Consider the following 17599-nt stretch of genomic DNA (forward strand, 5'->3'; position numbering starts at 1 on the left):
AATTTCAGAATTTCTGCAATTTCCAGTTCTGAAATTTCAGAATTTCTCCGATTTCCAGTTCTGAATTTCCGGGTTTGAGAAGCAAATTCCAAGCTGAAGCAAGGCAGGCACGACCACTTGGAACTCGAGTTTGAATCCCGTTATCTGGGAACAAGTCTGAGCTGGCCCACAGTAACACGGGGTAATCCAGGTAAGCACCGTGGGAGAAAGCACAGGAGAAAAGCTCCTTGTGGAAGAACATGCTGGAAATCCTCCCTTGGAGCACGGGGAGGTGGTTCAGCCTAGGGGGGTGGGATGCCATGGATAGGAGGGATTTGCCAGGCTCTGGAAATGCTGGACCACCACACCACAGACTCAGAGTCGTGTGGAGCTCAGAAGGTTCAGGGCAGGTCCAGGTGGAGCAGCTGGTCCAGCCAAGATCTGAAAATCTCCAAGGATGGAAATCCCACAGTTCCCTCCCGGTTTCCAGCCTGGCTTGAAAGAAAACACTGAAGACTTAAGGAAATAGCCCTGAGGATTTGGGAGTCGCTCCTTTTCATGAAAGGAAATCTGGAAGAGTCCAATTTTCCTTTCAGATTTCTGAAATATCAGATGTGATATTGTCCATCACATATCACAATATCAGATGTGATATTGTCCATCACATCTTTTAAACTGCAAAATCAGCACTGAAAGTGCTAATCGAAGGATCAAGGGATTGGCTCTTATCCTGGGATTTTGTGTCACAAGCAGATCAACAATCCCCAAAATAAAATGAGAAAAATCTTCAGTCTAAAAAAATCTTCAGGGCTGGATTTCTTCTACATTCCTGCAAAACTAACCCAAGGGCTGGGAAGGGTGAAGGGATGTGGAAAGACCTCTTTGGGGAGACACTTTAGGAAAATCATCCCCTACAGCCCTGGTGTGATTTTTCCCGGGATATTCAGATCTCCCGGGATTTGGAGCAAAGCCCACCTGCAGCTGGAAGATGTTGGTGATGTGACTGATGAGAGAGTTCTCAAAGTTCTGCTTGAGGGTTTCAAACAGGATCAGCTGCTCGGCCACCGCCTGCAGCTTCCGGGAACCTGGAGGGGAAGGAGGGGATAGCATGGGATTGAGGGGAAAAGAGAGGATAGCATGGAATGGAGCGGGAAAGAGAGGATACCAGGGTATGGAGGGAAAGAAGAGAGGATATCATGGAATGGAGGGAAAAGGAGAGGATATCAGGGTATTGAGGGAAAAGAGAGAGAATGTCATGAAAGGGAGGAGGAAAAAAAAAGAGGATACCGAGGTATCAAGGGATAAAAGAGAGAATATCATGGTACTGAGAGAAAAGGAGGATATCATGGAATGGAGGGAAAAAGAGATGATATCATGGTATGGAGGGATAAAAAGCAGGATATCGTGGACTGGAGGGAAAAAAGGAGAAGATCTCATGGCCTGGAGGGGATGAGCTGTGGGCTGCAGCTCCACATCACTCACACCCTGGGGAACAGGACAGGAATAAATCCTGCCATAAATACCAGCATTCAAAAGCCAACAAAGGGGAGAGGATTTGCTGCAGTCCCAAGGAAATCCAACCCAGGAGGGAGCTGAAACTCAAAAAAACCTAAAATTGCAGAGCATCCCTCAGTCCCACCTCAGCCAAGGACACACCCCCAGCCTCACCACAAGGAAAACTCGGGATTTCATGCCAGGAGCACGTCCCTGGACACCAGCAGGTCTCCAACAACTCCCACACGCTGCTCCAATGGATTCTTGTTTTTCCAGGTTTGAGGACAGACAACTGAGCTGCCCCAGGAGACCACAATTTCTAAATATGACTTTCCCCCACCCCCTGTGAGCTGTAGGAGGTGTTGTACACCCCTGGCACACTGTGCTGCCCTATATCCATGTATTTAGAGGGACTGGGGAGATGCTTGGCAGAAGTTTGACTCAAGTCTAATGGAAACTGGACCAGTTTCCCAGCCCAGCAGGAGGTGCCTGTGGTTCATGGATGGCCCAGCTTGGCTGTTTACAGCAGGAATTGGATTCCTCCAGGAATGGAGCCAATTTGGGCTGGGAGAGCTGGGGGGGTTCACCTGGAGAAGAGAAGGCTCCAGGGAGAGCTGGAGAGGGACTTTGGATAAGGGATGGAGGGACAGGACACAGGGAATATCTTCCCACTGCCAGAGGGCAGGGTTAGATGGGATATTGGGAAGGAATTCTGGGCTGTGAGGGTGGGGAGGCCCTGGCACAGGTTGGGCAGAGAAGCTGTGGCTACCCCATCCCTGGAAGTGTCCAAGGCCAGGTTGGAACAACCTGGTCTGTGAAAGGTGTTCCTGCCCATGGCAGGGGGTGGATGAGATGGGCTTTAAGGTCCCTTCCAAGCCAAACCATTCCAGGATTCCAAGATCTCCAGAATAAAACCCACCCTCCAGTCCTGTTTCCCAGCTCCCAGCTCTGGATGTGCTGCAGGGGAACATTTCGTAGCTCTGAACCTGCACCCCCGGTGCCCCTGGGTGTGTGCTGCTGCTGCTGCTGCTGCTGCTGAGCTTCCCAAATCCAATCTTTCCTGCTTTTCCCAGGCAGCCTGCAGAGCTGTTCAGTGATCCCGGGAGCTGATTCCTGGGAACATCCCCTCCGGCATCAGCGGCTCAGGGCCACCCGCAGAGGCTGGGAAGCTGGAATGGTGCAGGGAGTGCAGCACAGGCTGGGCATGTCCCTGCTCTCCACTCACCAGGCTGGAGGGGGGTGTTCATGCAGGCAGACAAAGCCTCTGCTGCAGCACTGCAGGATCTCACTCGGGCAGGGCTGGAAAGATCCACCCGGCTCAGGACATCCCAATGCTCCTTGCTGAGGTCCAGGCGGGTCTGAAAACAAAGCCAGAAGAGAGCAGGTACAAGCACAGCTGGGTTTTCATCCCACATGGAAAGCTGGAAAGAGCCAAGTGCTCCCCTCAGCTGCCTCGGGGGGTCGACGTGGCTCCATCCCCTCCCGACCCAAAATTCCGCACAGCAACAACTGCAGTGGTGGCCAAGGACACCCTGGCAAACCTCAGCCTGAGCTTTCAAAGGGCTGGGACCTCTGGGATCACTACTGGCAGCAAGGTGGTGGGGAGGAGAAGGGAAAAGCTCCTGGTGCTGCAGCTCGAGAAATGAGAAGGTCAGTGGCCCAGAGGTCACCGTAAGCTGTGGAACTAGGGTGCATTTCTGGTGTGGTATGTTTGTAAATAACTTGCTTTCCCATATTCCAAGAGGTCCTCTGGAGTCTTTCCACCGGCTGTGCCGTCCCCTGGTACCACAGGGGAAAGGTCCTCACCCCCCAGCAGGGGCTGGGCTGGGCTGGTGGCACAAAGGCCACAGCTGGTGGCACACACTGAATGGACACATCGCCTTCTAGAACAGGGAAATAAGGAAAAGAGAGAGAAAAGGAAAGGGGAAACTCCCATCAGTGGGAAGTGGGAAGAGAATCAATAGGGTCCCTGGACAAAGAGGGTAGCAGGGAGTCAGTCCCTGGAATGCTTTCCCATGGTAGATGTACAGTTTTTTTCAGGAAGAAGTTCTTCACAGAGAGAGTGATCAGACACTGGAATGGGCTGCTCAGAGAGGTGGTGGAGTCACCATCCCTGGAGGAGTTTAAGGACAGACTGGATGTGGTATCAGTGCCATGGTCTGGGTGACAAGGTGGAGTTTGATCAAAGGTTGGACTCAATGATCTCAGAGGTCTTTTCCAATCTCGTTGATCCTGTGATTCTGTTTGCCTCAGGACACTCCAAGTCCCTTCTACCTGGGGGGTTATCAGTGCTGGTGGGAGCAGGTTGGACCAGGGCTGGGTGTTGCAAGTTCTGCCTCTAATTGCTCATTAATTACTCTGCTTGTGCATTCCCAGGTAATGATTACTGGCTGTTCAATTATCATTTGGCTTTGTCATTACTAATCCTGCCCAGGAAAAGGACTTTGAGTCCTGTGGTGGTGAGGGGACTGCACATCCCCTGGAGTCCATCCCGGCCGTGTGCCCATCAAGACAACACAGTCCCTCATTTCTAGGCCAGAGAAGCTCCTTAATCTTTGCAGACAAATCATAGTTTTCAGTGTTTGAGGTCACTGAAAGTTGTTTTGTAACAGATCCAACAGGAACTGCCTCCACAGACGCACACACCGTGAGGAACAGGAGCTCATCCATCAGTTTGCTCCTGTTGGAGACCATGCGGTGCAGCAGGGAGTTTTCCCGGTGGATGTGGTCCATCTGCTGCTTCACACTTCCCAGGAGCTCATCATAGACCTGCAGGGTCTCCTCCACCCTGGCCACCTCTGCCAGGGCCTCGTCGATGGAGCTCATCAGCTGTGTCACCTCCTGCTCCGAGGAGATGATGGCCTGGAGGTTGGCCTGGGGATGGAGAACAGAGGGATCCAGGGCTGAGAAGGGACTGATGGACTCAGCTCAGAGTCAAAGCAGAGAATCTGGAATGGTTTAGGCTGGAAGGACCTTAAAGCCCAGCCCATCCCACCCCCCTGCCGTGGGCAGGGACACCTCCCACTATCCCAGGTTGCTCCAACCTGGCCTTGAACACTTCCAGGGATGGGGCAGCCACAGCTTCTCTGGGCAACCTGTGCCAGGGCCTCCTTGTAGGAAAGCACCCCAGATGTGAGGGGGTGTCTCCAACACATCCCTGCACCCCACGGCTCTGCCAAGGGCCTGTCTCAGCCCATTTAGCCCAGCTCAGGGCACTGCCAGGCTGTCTCCCAGCTGAGCTGCTCTGGCAGTGCAATTAATAACAATTAAATCATGCATGAGACATGCCCTGAAGGCACAATTTGCCTAAGGAGGGCTCAGGAGCTTGTTTGGGTGGGTGGTGCAGATCCCCTGGCATGTTAATCGCTGCTGACAAGCTCTGCAAGAGATCCCACACTTCCAAACCTTCCTTGTATCCTTTGCAGGGCCCATGTCCCAGGAAAGAAAACAGTCCAGAGGCACAGGCCTGGCAGGCCTGAGCTTTCCAGGCTGCTGCTTTTTCTCTCTGTTAATAAAGCTTTTAAAGAGGTTTGTCTGCTCTGATAATTTAATTTTCTGATGTCTTTTTCATTAAATGAAGAGCATCAGAAGCAGCTGCACTCCCCAGCCCGCCCCGTGCTCAGCTCGCTGAGGGGAGGGAGAGAAGCGAAGAAGAGCAAAGAGAAGCCTCTTGACAACCCAAATTGGGTTGTTGTGGCTTGGACAGACCCTGAGCTCTGGGTTAGGGATGTGCCTGGAAGCACAATCCATGCTGGGCATCTCCAGTCCTTGTGTTAAGGACTTTCTCCAAGCTCCACCTGCACTGCTGTCGGGATGAAGATGAACTGGAAGCTCCAGCTCTAGAAGAAGGCTTTAGGTTGGAAGGCACCTAAAGGCCCATCCAGTGCCACCCCCTGCCATGGGCAGGGACACCTTCCACCAGCCCAGGTTGCTCCAAGCCCCATCCAACCTGGCCTTGGACACTTCCAGGGATGGGGCAGCCACAGCTTCTCTGGGCAACCTGTGCCAGGGCCTCCCCACCCTCACAGGGAACAATTCCTTCCCAATATCCCATCTCACTCTATGTCAGTTTAAAGCCATTCCCCCTTGTCCTGTCCCTCCATCCCTTGTCCCCAGTCCCTCTCCAGCTCTCCTGGAGCTCCTTTAGGCCCTGGAAGAGGCTCTCAGCTCTCCCTGGAGCCTTCTCTTCTCCAGGCGACCCCCCCCCCAGCTCTCCCAGCCTGTCCAACGCACAAACCTCACCTCCAAAAGCACCAAGGATGCTCAGCAAACATGCCCAACCAGCCTCCCCAGCCCGGCCCCACTCCTGGACTGCTGCTTTCCAGCAATCCCCAGGGCCCCCAGTTCTGCCCAGAACTTAAGATTGTATTAAATGTTCTTAAGAGCCATAAACCTCCCCCAGGCCTGTCCCTGCCCTGCCTTCACATGGTCCTATTAGGGCTTCACAGCCACACAGGGGGTTGCCCTGAGTGAAGCATCACCGGTGTCACTGACAGGGCAGTGCCCGTGGAAGGGGCTCTCCAGAGGATCCCTGCTCCTGGAAAAGTAATATACTCCAGCTGCAGAGCTGCTGGGAGCTGCCTGTGGTTCCCCAGGTGCTGGGATCCTGGAATGACACAGGAATAGCAATGTACAAATCAGTGCCATCCTTCCCCCTGGAGCAGAGAAGAACTCTCTGGCTGTCACTGCGGTGAGTTTTGAGAGCCCCAGATGAGGTGGGTGATTAATATGGAGAGAGGAGGCCAAGGTGTCATCACTGGGATGTGGGGAAAAGCATTTAAATAGATGCATGTGCCAGTCCAACTTGCTGGTATTAATAACACTTAATACTGCAGATTAAGCCTCAGAAATAGAAACGTCTCATTGATTAATTTCTGTTAGAGATAAATCACATTTTTTTCATTAGGAGGCATTAAAATAATGTATGCAACAGCTGCTTTCATCTCAAATAACTTAATAGAGATGTATTAGTTGCTCTCACAGGGTATTTTACTGGGAAACAGTCACAAAGTGCCTGTAGGACTTGCCAGGAGCTGGCAGGAACAGACCTCAGGAGTTTGGTCTTCCAGATTAACTGCTGAATTTCCAACAGTAATAAGTCATATATTGGGAATACAGCAAACACTGGAGGTAAAGGAGGTTGGATTTAGGGCTTGTGGTTGCTTTAGGATATTTTCTTTGGCTTGTTTTTTTTTTTTCTCTTTTCTCTTTGGTTCTCTCCCCATAAAATGCCAGCACCAGGTATTTTAGCATAAGATAAATGCTTGAAGCAGCTTTCTCTGGCTTTTTTTTTTTTTTTTTTTTTTGGCTCCAGCACTCAAAAGAAGAAGTTTTCCTCTGTGGAAATGCAGACAAACACACATGGAGTCAATAAAGGCCACTAGTCATACAACTCCAGAATGCTTTGGGTTGGAAGGACCTTAAAGATCATCCCTTTCCACCCCTGCCGTGGGCAGGGACACCTTCCACTAGCCCAGGTTGCTCCAACCTGGCCTTGGACACTTCCAGGGATCCAGGGGCAGCCACAGCTTCTCTGGGCAACCTGTGCCAGGGCCTCCCCAGCCTCCCAGGGAAGAATTCCTTCCCAATATCCCATCTATCCCTGCCCTCTGGCAGTGGGAAGCCATTCCCTGTGTCCTGTCCCTGCATACTCTTGTCCCAAGTCTCTCTCCAGCTCTCTTGGACCCCTTTAGTCTTTTGCTTTTTTAATCTCCTTCCAGCACTATTTCATTTTCCCCCATTCGCTTTCTCCCCAAATGCTCCTTTTCCTTCTGCAGGGCTCATTTTTGGCCCTTCCCTTCCCAGTCTCACCCATGTCCCTCAGCCAGCCCCAGAGCACCCCACACCCCCTGTGTCCCACAGTTAGACCCTGAGCCAAAACTGCTCCCAGAAATTGCTGCCAGATCAAGTTTTCCCGGCGAAGGAAGGAGCTGCTGCTCCCCAGCTCTTTGGTCTCTATATGCCCAGCACCTTCTTTCCAGGTGAGTGCCCCCCTTGGCCCCTGTACCTCATCCAGCTTGTGGAGCTCCCTGCTCAGCTGCTCTGCAAAGGCCACGGAGTTGCTCATGAGGGGCTCGTACTCCTCCAGCACCTTCAGCACATCACCAGCTTCCTTTGGAGTCATCTCCTGGTAAGAGCTGAGCCCCTCCTGGCTCTCAGCCTCCTCGGGGTCCTTCCTGTCTTCTTGGGGTCTTGGCATCCCTGTGTGGGCAGGAGGAGACGTGGAGATGGCCAGAGCCTTGGAGTGACCATAAACCTGTCGTTTTATCAGCCCTGCTAAAATGAGGTGACAGGAGCTCACTGGGCTTGGTCTCTGCCCACTCAGAGCAAGGTCAAAGCAAAGGAAGGTGGGTGTGGGATAAAGGCTCAGCTTCGTGAGAGGGACAAAACACACCACTGGAATTTAACTGGAGCTCTGGTTGGGTTTTTAGTTGCTCACCTCTCTGGGATTGGGTGCTGGGACATTTTGATATGTCCTACAAAGCTGGGACAAGTGTCAGGGGTGAAGAGACTTAGATTTGAATTAGATACAAGGAAGGAGGTTTGTACCACGAGGATGGGCAGGCCCTGGCACAGGTTGCCAGGAGAACCTGTGGCTGCCCCATCCCTGGAAGTGTCCAAGGCCAGGTTGGAGGAACCTGGGATAGTGGAAGGGGTTTGGAACTCCATGGTCCTTAAGGTCCCTTACAACCCCAGCCCTTCTGTGATTCTATGAAAGACACTGATAATCACGTGTTGTGAAGTAAAATCTATTTCTATATCCACATACATCTTTATTTCTTGGTGGGGGGATGTCACCAGGCAGGCAGTCACCCCTGCCCTGGCATCACCCACACTTTACTCCCCTCCCCAGCCCAGGGTGCAGAGAGGAGCTCTGAAAATAAGATAAACTGTCTATTTTTCTTCCCAGCCTGGCACTGTGTCACCGTGGCCGCTGGATAGGTCGGGTGCCTCCACCTCCAAATACCCCAAACACGGTTCCTCCTCACTGATTCCCTCTCCCTGGTACCCCCTCCCCCTCTCCCACCATCCACACCCACTGTTTGAAGTGGGTGTGGATCATCATCACCTCTGGGTGATGATGCCAAAAGCCCCTGTGAGTGTGCCAAGGGAATGATTTACCTTCCAGTGCACACGAGGGGACGTTCACAAAGGTCACAGCTCTGCCCAGGAACCGGTGGCTCAGCTTCCACAGGCACCTGAGAAAGGTCTTCTTCTCCTCAAAGCTGCTGGTGGTCCACTTGTACACCTTGTCAAACTGCAGGTCAAAGTCCAGGCTGGCCTAGATGGTTAATTACCACCAGCAATTAGCCACCACTGGCCACACCAGGGACACCCAGCACAGGTTTGCAGCACGTTTGAGAGGTGTGTTCACGGCACTTGGCAAATTATCATGATCAGAGCACTGAGAAGGAAGGATGAACAGCAGTTCTGGCCGCAGGAGGGGACACTGGGACACCCAGAGTGGCTCAGCCCCAGCAGTCAGCCAGTCCTGACTCATCACACTCATTTATTTTCAGCTAAGATAAAGCCCTTCACCTTCCACTGCGGTTTTGGGGGATGGCTGATGAGTCTTGACAGTGGCCAGTGGCAGATGTTTGGGATAAAAAGCATTCAAAGGGCAAGCCCAGAGTTCTGGTGCCTTCAGGATTCCCTGGCAGGCTCCAGCAGCCCGTGATCCAGCAGCTCACTGAGCTGGAGGTTGGATCTGCAGCCCTGTGTTTAACAGCCCTTGAAGGACCTGCTGTCCCTGGTTTCCTCTGGTGGTTTTTGGAACTTATTCAGAGTGTTGGCACCTCCAGCATCCCGTGGCAATGAGCTCTGTGGTGCAATGATGTGCTGTGTGAGACAGTGTGATCAGCTGGAATCGAGAATTTGGGGTGAGTCCAACACCCACCCAGCCCCCACTGCAGACATTCCCTCTGCAATCCTCAAAATCTCAGACCTCTCTTCACTCAGAGGTTGGGAATACGCAGAGGAAGCCCAGGAACAGGTTTCCACAGGCTCAAATCCCTGTGGCAGCAGCGTGGTGTCACTCGGGCTTCCCCCTGCAGCCCCATCTCCTGGCAGGGAAGGGAGAGAACGGGAGCAGGGACTGGGGGAAAAAAAGCACCCGTGGCATTTCCCAAGCTGTTTTCATCCCTATAAAAAGCTCATTCCCCTCCCTGCCATGGGCAGAGACACCTTCCACTATTCCAGGTTGCTCCAACCTGGCCTTGGACATTTCCAGGGATGGGGCAGCCACAGATTTTCTGGGCAACCTGTGCCAGGGCCTCCCCACCCACACAGGGAAGTGAAGTCTGAAAACAACACGTTCCTTCGCTGTTGGTTTTTTCTACCAGTTTCCCTTTTCCTTTTTAATCTCCTTCCAGCTCTATCTCATTTTTCTCCCGTTTTTCTTTCTCCCCGGACGCTGCTTTTCCTTCCGTGGGGCTTATTTTTGGCCCAGCTGAAATCTCAAAACCTCTCTTCACTGCGAGGTTGGGAACACCCAGAGGAAGCCCAGGACCAGGTTTCCACCAGCCCAGCCCTGAAATCCCCGTGGCAGCAGTGTCGTGTCCCTCGGGCTTCACCTGCCATCACCCTGCAGGGAAGGTCACCTGAGAGAACAGGAGCAGGGACTGGGAAGGAAAAGCATTTCCCAAGTTGTTTTCATCCCTAGAAATGTCAATAGGTTTACATCTACCTATGCCCTGAGGATGTTGTCTCGTGGAGGGGGAACTCCAGCCACAGGAGACTTGTTTTTTTCCACTAGATAAGTGGAAAGAAAAACGGGGTTTGCTGAATTCAGAATATCCCATGGCAGGAAAGTCCTTCCTGCACCATCCCATGAGCTCTGCAGCACAGCCTGAGCCTTCTGGAGAACTCAGAAGCCTTAAACTTAAAATTATTGGCACTGAGCATCATCACAGGCAGGGAGTGTCTGAGTCCTACAACACATTGTGGGTCGTTTCCAAGACACCTTGGATTAATCCATCAAACCCCCACGTTGCTTCACAGGGCTGGAGCAGAGCAGGGATGTCTGGGGGAGGAACTGAGGGCCCACAGGGTTATAACAGTGCCTTGTGAGGAGCTGTTAAAGCAGGGAGGCATTAATGAATCCCCTCATCAGTATTCAGGCTGGTTTGGGCAGGGGAGCTGTAGCTTTAGGCACGGCTGCACTTGCAGTGTCAGTGTTTGCTGGTGCCAGGGAAACTCTTCTTTTGATTTCAGCTGGTAAGTGGATCCTATTTTAGGAATGAAAGGGAACAATTCTGGCTTTCCACATTCAAGAAAGAGAAGTTCAGCCTGGAAGAGGCTCCAGGGAAGAGAGAAGTCAGGGAGTCATGGATTGATAGGATCATTTGGGTTGGAAAGAGACCTTAAAGAGCATCTAAAGGGACCTTAAAGCACATCCCATTCCAGTCCATGAGCAGGGACACCTTCCACTATCCCACATTGCTCAGAATTCCTCCCAGCCTGGCCTTGGACACTCCCAGGGATCCAGGGGCAGCCACAGCTTCTCTGGGCAACCTGTGCCAGGGCCTCCTCACCCTCCCAGGGAAGAATTCCTTCCCACTATCCCATCTAACCCTGCCCTCTGTCCCTTTAAAACCAATCCCCCTTGTGCTGTCACCAGTCACCAGGGAAGGGGACTGGGACATCAGCCCTCAGCCTGCCAGAGGGAAGGTTAAAAGGGGAGGTGACTGCAATCCAAAAATACATCTGCAAGGGCAAAGAGCTCTGTAAGCTGAAGGACAGACACAGCCCAACCAGGAGGATGTGTCAGGAATGCAGGATGGGAGGTATCCGGAGGTTTTTGCCACCAGGAGAACCAAGTTCTCTATTTGCCTCCCAGCAGGAGAGGGTTCAAAAATCCTTTCATCTAGAGTTAACCTCACTGGGATGGCAAATGGAAGGGGAAAAGGACTGAAAATCCTGGAAGTGTCTTCTAATCTGAATTCCTCAGGAGCCAAAGCATTGGGAGCTCAGGCTGGTGAGAGCACCTCTCTCCTCGTGAGACAAGGAGATATCAGCTCTGGAGATACCAAGGAGAGCTGTCAGGGAGATACCAGTTCTGCCCATAGGATCAAGATGCCCTGCAAAGCTGCATTGGATTTGATTTTCCTGCCAGACATGCTGTGCAGCTGTACTTTATTTGTCCTGGCTGTAGAACTAGAAAGCTGCTCTTTCCCTCATTTATTTCCGTGCTTGTGAAATCCCAGGCATGTTGCCAAAGCCCCTGGAACATTCCCATTAATAAAAAACCTAATTATAATGACTTTAACGACCCTCTGCCAGCCCCAGCAGCAGAAAGGGAATATCTTGTCCGTGCTGTCTTGCCCTAAAACCTTAATGTCACCCTAAAGGCACAGATGCCAGCCCTCCATAATCCTTCTTTTCAGCAAATGCCTCCATCTAATCTGTAAATACCCCTTGCAAATGTCCTTCAAGAAGCTTTGTCAACATGGACCAACAGATGGGCCTGGCTGTGTCCTGCCAGTGCACCCTCACCAGGGTGGGCAGGCCCTGGCACAGGTTGCCCAGAGAAGCTGTGGCTGCCCCATCCCTGGAAGTGTCCAAGGCCAGGTTGGACAGGGCTTGGAGCAACCTGGAACAGTGGGAGGTGTCCCTGCCCATGGCAGGGGGTGGCACTGGATGGGTTTTAAGGTCCTTCCAACCCAAACCATGGCAAGACAAGAGGAGACTTGACAAGAGGAGAGCTTTGCAGCCCATCTCCCCAGCCTCTGAGGGCTCCTGCAAAGAGCTCCAGGAGGTCCCGTGCCTGGGGAATAAGCCTGTCCACTGGATTTGATGGAAGCTGCGTCCGTGCAGCAACGTGGAATCACGGAATCGTTAAGGCTGGAGAAGAACTCTAGGACCATCAAGTCCAACCTTTGATGGAATACCACCAAGTGTTTGAGCAAATCAAGTATTTGGCCAGCCTGACATTCCCAAACTTAGAGCTGGATGACTCCGGAGGGACGGAAATGCCTCCAGCCTCAGCATGTCCCTGGAAGGGCTGAGGGAAATGACAGCCCAGCAGCACTGATGCAGGATGGAGGAACCATCCAGGGAGGCACCTCAGCTCCCCATGCTCCAGGAAACAGCTCCAAGGGAGGGCAGAGGGCTTGGAATTGTTTGAAATGGTGGGTTTTGCCTCAAAATTCGAGTCAGCCAGGCTGGGGCAGCACTGTGTGGGAAACCTCCCACACCTCACTGCTCCTCCTGGGCTGAGCACCAGAGAACCTGGATTCCCCAATGGATCCTGGCCTGGATTCCCCAATGGATCCTGGCCTGGATTCCCCAATAGATCCTGGATTCCCTGATGGATCCTGGCCTGGATTCCCCGATGGATCCTGACCTGGATTCCCTGATGGATCCTGGCCTGGATTCCCCAAGGGATCCTGACCTGGATTCCCTGATGGATCCTGGCCTGGATTCCCTGATGGATCCTGGCCTGGATTCCCAAAGGGATCCTGACCTGGATTCCCTGATGGATCCTGGCCTGGATTCCCAAAGGGATCCTCACATTTCTTTGGCACAGAAGGAAAGCCAGTCCTACCTGCTGGAGGCTCTTGCCATCCACCAGCCTGAGCTCTGCCAGAGGCCACCAGCGCCTTGTCCGGAGCGGCTCCGCCCTGACCTGCACCAGGCACGGCTGCACCGGCCTCCAGGTGTCCACTGGGGAGGAGAACAGGGAAAAACCACCCAAAACATCACTGTCAGCCCAGGACAGCAGTTCAAGGTGGGGGGAGACAGGCATAGACAGACCCACAGACACTGATTTGCCCTTGTGGTCAGATGAAGAGTGGCTACACTGGCTTTTCATTGAGTATTTACAGAGGGGAAGGGCTCTCTGGCATCTAATCCGGAGCATTTAGAAGTCTGTGGAGGGATTCCCAACCATTCCCAAGAGTTTTAAACCAGGCCATTGGAATGGCACAAGTCAGATTTCAGCAGGATCCAAATACAACAGGACCAGGGTGCCCAAGTGCAATAAGGTTTATGGCAGTTTTGTACCATATTTCTGGCCCTACAACGGAGTCCAAAAGCACTGAGCTGTTTGACTGACACCCACACTAATATATCTCATCCAAAATCAATTCCTGTGCCAATCAGCTGTCAGGCACCTCTTGGTTCAGCTGGGAAGTGCTCACAGAATTATTTTCTGGCAGTTAACATTTTGATTTTCCATCCGAGTTTGATATCTCCAGAAATCTGAGCCAGCCAGTTCCAGGGGTAACTCGTGTGTTTTAGATGCCACATGCTGGGGATATTCCTCCTGCCCTCCACTGGCTACAGAGGGAGCTGAAGGACTTCATTTGGGTCAAACACTCTGATTAAGATTTTTGGAAATCGATGCTGTAGGTGACTACACTGTCTAGAAACTCATTGGCAGGAAAGTCTCTCCCCTACAAATTTGTGAAAAAAAAAAAAATAATCTACACTAACAACTTCTCAGGAGTGATGGAGCAACTAGAAAAGCAGAGACCGAAGGAGATGGCAAATATCCCGAAGGATTTGCTCCTTTGGCTCCTGATCAAACAACTCTGTCCTCCTGGAATGTTAAAGCTCTCACCAAAACCACGGACAGAGCGAGGCTGCAGCGCTGGGTCGGGTTAGAACAGCTTGTTGCTGACCTCTAATGACAGAATTGATGCAAATGGCCTAAAAAAACCCCTCTTACATTCCTGGAGGGAGCAAATCCTGCTCTTCCCAGCCACCTACAGATCATCAGTGTGCTTTTGTTGCCAGTTCTTGACTGACACACTGACATGACACGGCTCCTTCTTGGGATGAAGGTTTCCTTCGTTTAATCTTAAAACACAGCATTCCCAACAGGGATTCTACCCCTTCTCCCAGAGCAGGAAAAGAGCCATCAGATACCAAACTATGACAGAAAGAAACCGTCCAGGGTTTCTTCCCCTTGGAGTTCTCACCCACAACACAGAGGATGGACATCTTCTTCTTCTTCCCTGTTTTCCAGACCCGGATGGTTTCCAGCAGCCTCTTCTTCTGAGGGTTGAACAGGTCCTTTTCCAGCGAGCTCCAGAGAGAAGCCATGGTGGGACCAGAGCACCAGGGCAGTGTGGCTGAGGGTGCTGCTGCTCGTGGTGACCTCCTGCAAACACAGCCAGGCTGGGGAGGGCATCCAGAGGAGCTGTGCTGCCCCAGGCCAAGGGCCTGGAGGGACAGGAATGGCTTCAAACTGCCAGAGTTAGATGGGATTTCGGAAAGGAATTCCTCCCTGGGAGGGTGGGCAGGCCCTGGCACAGGTTGCCCAGAGAAGCTGTGGCTGCCCCACCCCTGGAAGTGTCCAAGGCCAGGTTGGACAGGGCTTGGAGCAACCTGGGATAGTGGGAGGTGTCCCTGCCCGTGGCAGGGGGTGGGACTGGATGGGCTTTAAGGTCCTTCCAACCCAAACCATCCTGGGATTCTGTGACTCTTAGGCCTGTCTGGGAAGTTGGGTTGGAAGGCACCTTAAAGATCATCTACTTCCAACACCACTGCCCTGTCATGGAGAGGTGTCACCCCTGTAAGTCAGACCCAGAACTCCCAGGGTTCCTGGCACTTCACATCCTGTAGGTCCTGGAGAAACACTTAGAAACAACCAGCAGTTACTTCCCAGCCTTTGAGCCATGTGGGGAGGAAAAGTAGCAAAGTGGCTACCAAAAAAAGGTGAGAATTAGAGATAAATAAAAATACGGGGCTGTAGGAAAATAACAACATTCAGAACAGGCCCTTGGAATGTTTTGGAAGAGAAATTTGCTCCTATTGAATTTTACTGAAACCAATGAACCCTCCCCAGCTCCCTCCCACAGCGATGGGGTTTGAGCTCAGCCATACAGTTAACGAGCTTGAAATCACATCTGCAATTATTAAACGAATTCTGCCACGCCTGTGACCCCCCCCAAAAAAAGGAAATTTACTGCTAAAACGGTTCTGTCACCACAACATCCCTTTGACTGAAGTCCCTCACCAGGTTATCTTGGTTTCTCCATCCCTGTCAGCTTTTCAACCTCTCTAATGGCATTCCCATCCAGAGACAGGTGGGATGGCAGCCCCACACCCCATTTTGAACCCATTAATTCATTTGTAACAGCACTTGAGCAACAAACAGCTCCAGGGAAATGATTGAAAGCCAGAGTAATAGAGGGCTCAGTGCTGCTGGAGAAGTTAATGCAGAGAGCACAACACTCGCCGGGGCTGTAATTGAAAAGCTGCTCAGCAGCAGAGCTGCCTCACTCCCCATTTCCTGCAGACAACCTGCACGACTTCAGAATGTCAGTGAGACCTTCCTGAAGTTCTCCCAGAGGTGCCCATCACCCACCCAAGGGCTGGCAGTGAAGAAGACAAGGAAGAGCCAGCGAAGGCTTTACCGGCTGAGGAGAAACACGGGGACTTCAGTGCGAGGAGCCTCGGGCCAGGAAATGGTTTGTGCTGTGAAATGAGAGCTTTGAGAGACAAACAGGAAGCCTGGAGAACCTGAGTGGGGCTGCGAGGTCAGGGCAGGAAATCCCCGGTGCAGTGGCAAGGACCGGGTGCAACGTGGGCACGATGAGCCTCGGGGCAGGGGAGAGGGGGGAAAGCAAAGCAAGGTGAAATCACCCCCTGTTTCCTCCTTGTTTGGTTAAAAAGAGTCAAAATCAACGTAAAATCACCCCCTGTTTCCTCCTTGTTTGGTTAAAAAAAATCAAAATCGAGGTAAAATCATCCCCCATTTCCTCCTTGTTTGGTTAAAAAGAGCCAAAAATCGAGGTAAAATCACACCCTGTTTCCTCCTTGTTTGGTTAAAAAGAGTCAAAATCGAGGTAAAATCACCCCCTGTTTCCTCCTTGTTTGTTTAAAAAGAGTCAAAATCAACGTAAAATCGCCCCCCATTTCCTCTTCGTTTTGTAAAGGAGAGGCAAAAATCACACCCCATTTCCTCCTTTTTTTTGTTAAAGAAACTCAAAATCAAGGTAAAATCACCCACCCCCCAATTTTCTCTTTGTTTCATTAAAGAGAGTCAAAGTCACCCTCCATTTCCTCTTTGGTTAAAAACAGTCAAATCAAAGTAAAATCACCCCCAATTTCCTCCTTGTTTGGTTAAAAAGAGTCAAAATCAAGGTAAAATCACCCCCCATTTCCTCTTTGCTTGCTGAGAAAGAGTCAAAATCAAGTTAAAATCAGCCTCCATTTCCTCCTTGTTTGGTTAAAAAGAGTCAAAATCAAGGTAAAATCACCCTCTATTTCCTCCTCTTTTTGTTAAAGAAAGTCAAAATCAAGGTAAAATCACCACCAATTTCCGCTTTGTTTGATTAAAAAGAGTCAAAATCACCCTCTATTTCCTCTTTTTTTAGTTAAAGAGAGTCAAAGTCAAGGTAAAATCACCACTCATTTCCTGTTTCTTCATTAAAAAGAGTCAAAATCAAGGTAAAATCACCCTTCATTTCCTCTTTGTTTTGTTAAGGAAAATCAAAATCAAGGTAAAATCACCCTCTAATTCCTCTGTGATTCATTGAAAAGAGTCAAAAGCAAGGTAAAATCACCCCCCATTTCCTGTTTGTTTCATTTAGAAAAGTCTAAATCATGGTAAAATCACTCCCCATTTCCTCTTTGCTTGCTAAGAAAGAGTCAAAATCAAGGTGAAATAAGCCTCCATTTCCTCTTTGGTTAAAAAGAGTCAAAAATCAAAGTAAAATCACCCCCAATTTCCTGTTTGGTTTAAAAGAGTCAAAATCAAAGTAAAATCATCCCCCATTTTCTCTTTGTTTCATTAAGGAGAGTCAAAATCACCCTCCATTTCCTCTTTGTTTTTTTAAAGAAAGTCAAAATCATCACCCTCCATTTCCTATTTGTTTCATTAAAAAGAGTCAAAATCAAGGTAAAATAACCCTCCAATTCCTCTTTGTTTTGTTAAGGAAATTTAAAATCAAGGTGAAATCACCCCCCATTTCCTCTTTGTTTCATTAAGGAGAGTCAAAATCACCCTCCATTTCCTCTTTGTTTGGTTAAAGAGAGTCAAAATCAAGGTAAAATCACCCTCCATTTCCTCTTTGTTTTGTTAGGGAGAGTCAAAAATCACTCCCCATTTCCTCCTTGTTTTGTTAAAGAAAGTCAAAATTAAGGTAAAATCACCCCCCCCCCCCCCCCCCCCCCC

At 50.8% G+C, this 17599-nt stretch overlaps 1 protein-coding gene across 1 annotated transcript in view; it reads right to left on the minus strand.

Annotated features, from left to right (window-relative positions):
* Positions 1-15869, minus strand: part of LOC113956159 (exocyst complex component 1-like) — a 26795-nt gene extending 10926 nt beyond the window's left edge. The window contains exons 1-8 of the mRNA XM_027662394.1: positions 15788-15869; positions 14397-14578; positions 13019-13137; positions 8596-8755; positions 7481-7674; positions 4120-4347; positions 2699-2831; positions 955-1064 (exon numbers count right to left, since the gene is read on the minus strand). Of these exons, the coding sequence (XP_027518195.1) occupies positions 955-1064; positions 2699-2831; positions 4120-4347; positions 7481-7674; positions 8596-8755; positions 13019-13137; positions 14397-14520 (1068 nt within the window). The 5' untranslated portion in view covers positions 14521-14578; positions 15788-15869. The remainder of the gene's footprint in view (positions 1-954; positions 1065-2698; positions 2832-4119; positions 4348-7480; positions 7675-8595; positions 8756-13018; positions 13138-14396; positions 14579-15787) is intronic.
* Positions 15870-17599: the final 1730 nt, after the last annotated feature.

Source organism: Corapipo altera, unplaced genomic scaffold (assembly GCF_003945725.1).
Source record: "Corapipo altera isolate COAL_440 unplaced genomic scaffold, ASM394572v1 326, whole genome shotgun sequence".
NCBI classification, from domain to species: Eukaryota; Metazoa; Chordata; class Aves; order Passeriformes; family Pipridae; genus Corapipo; species Corapipo altera.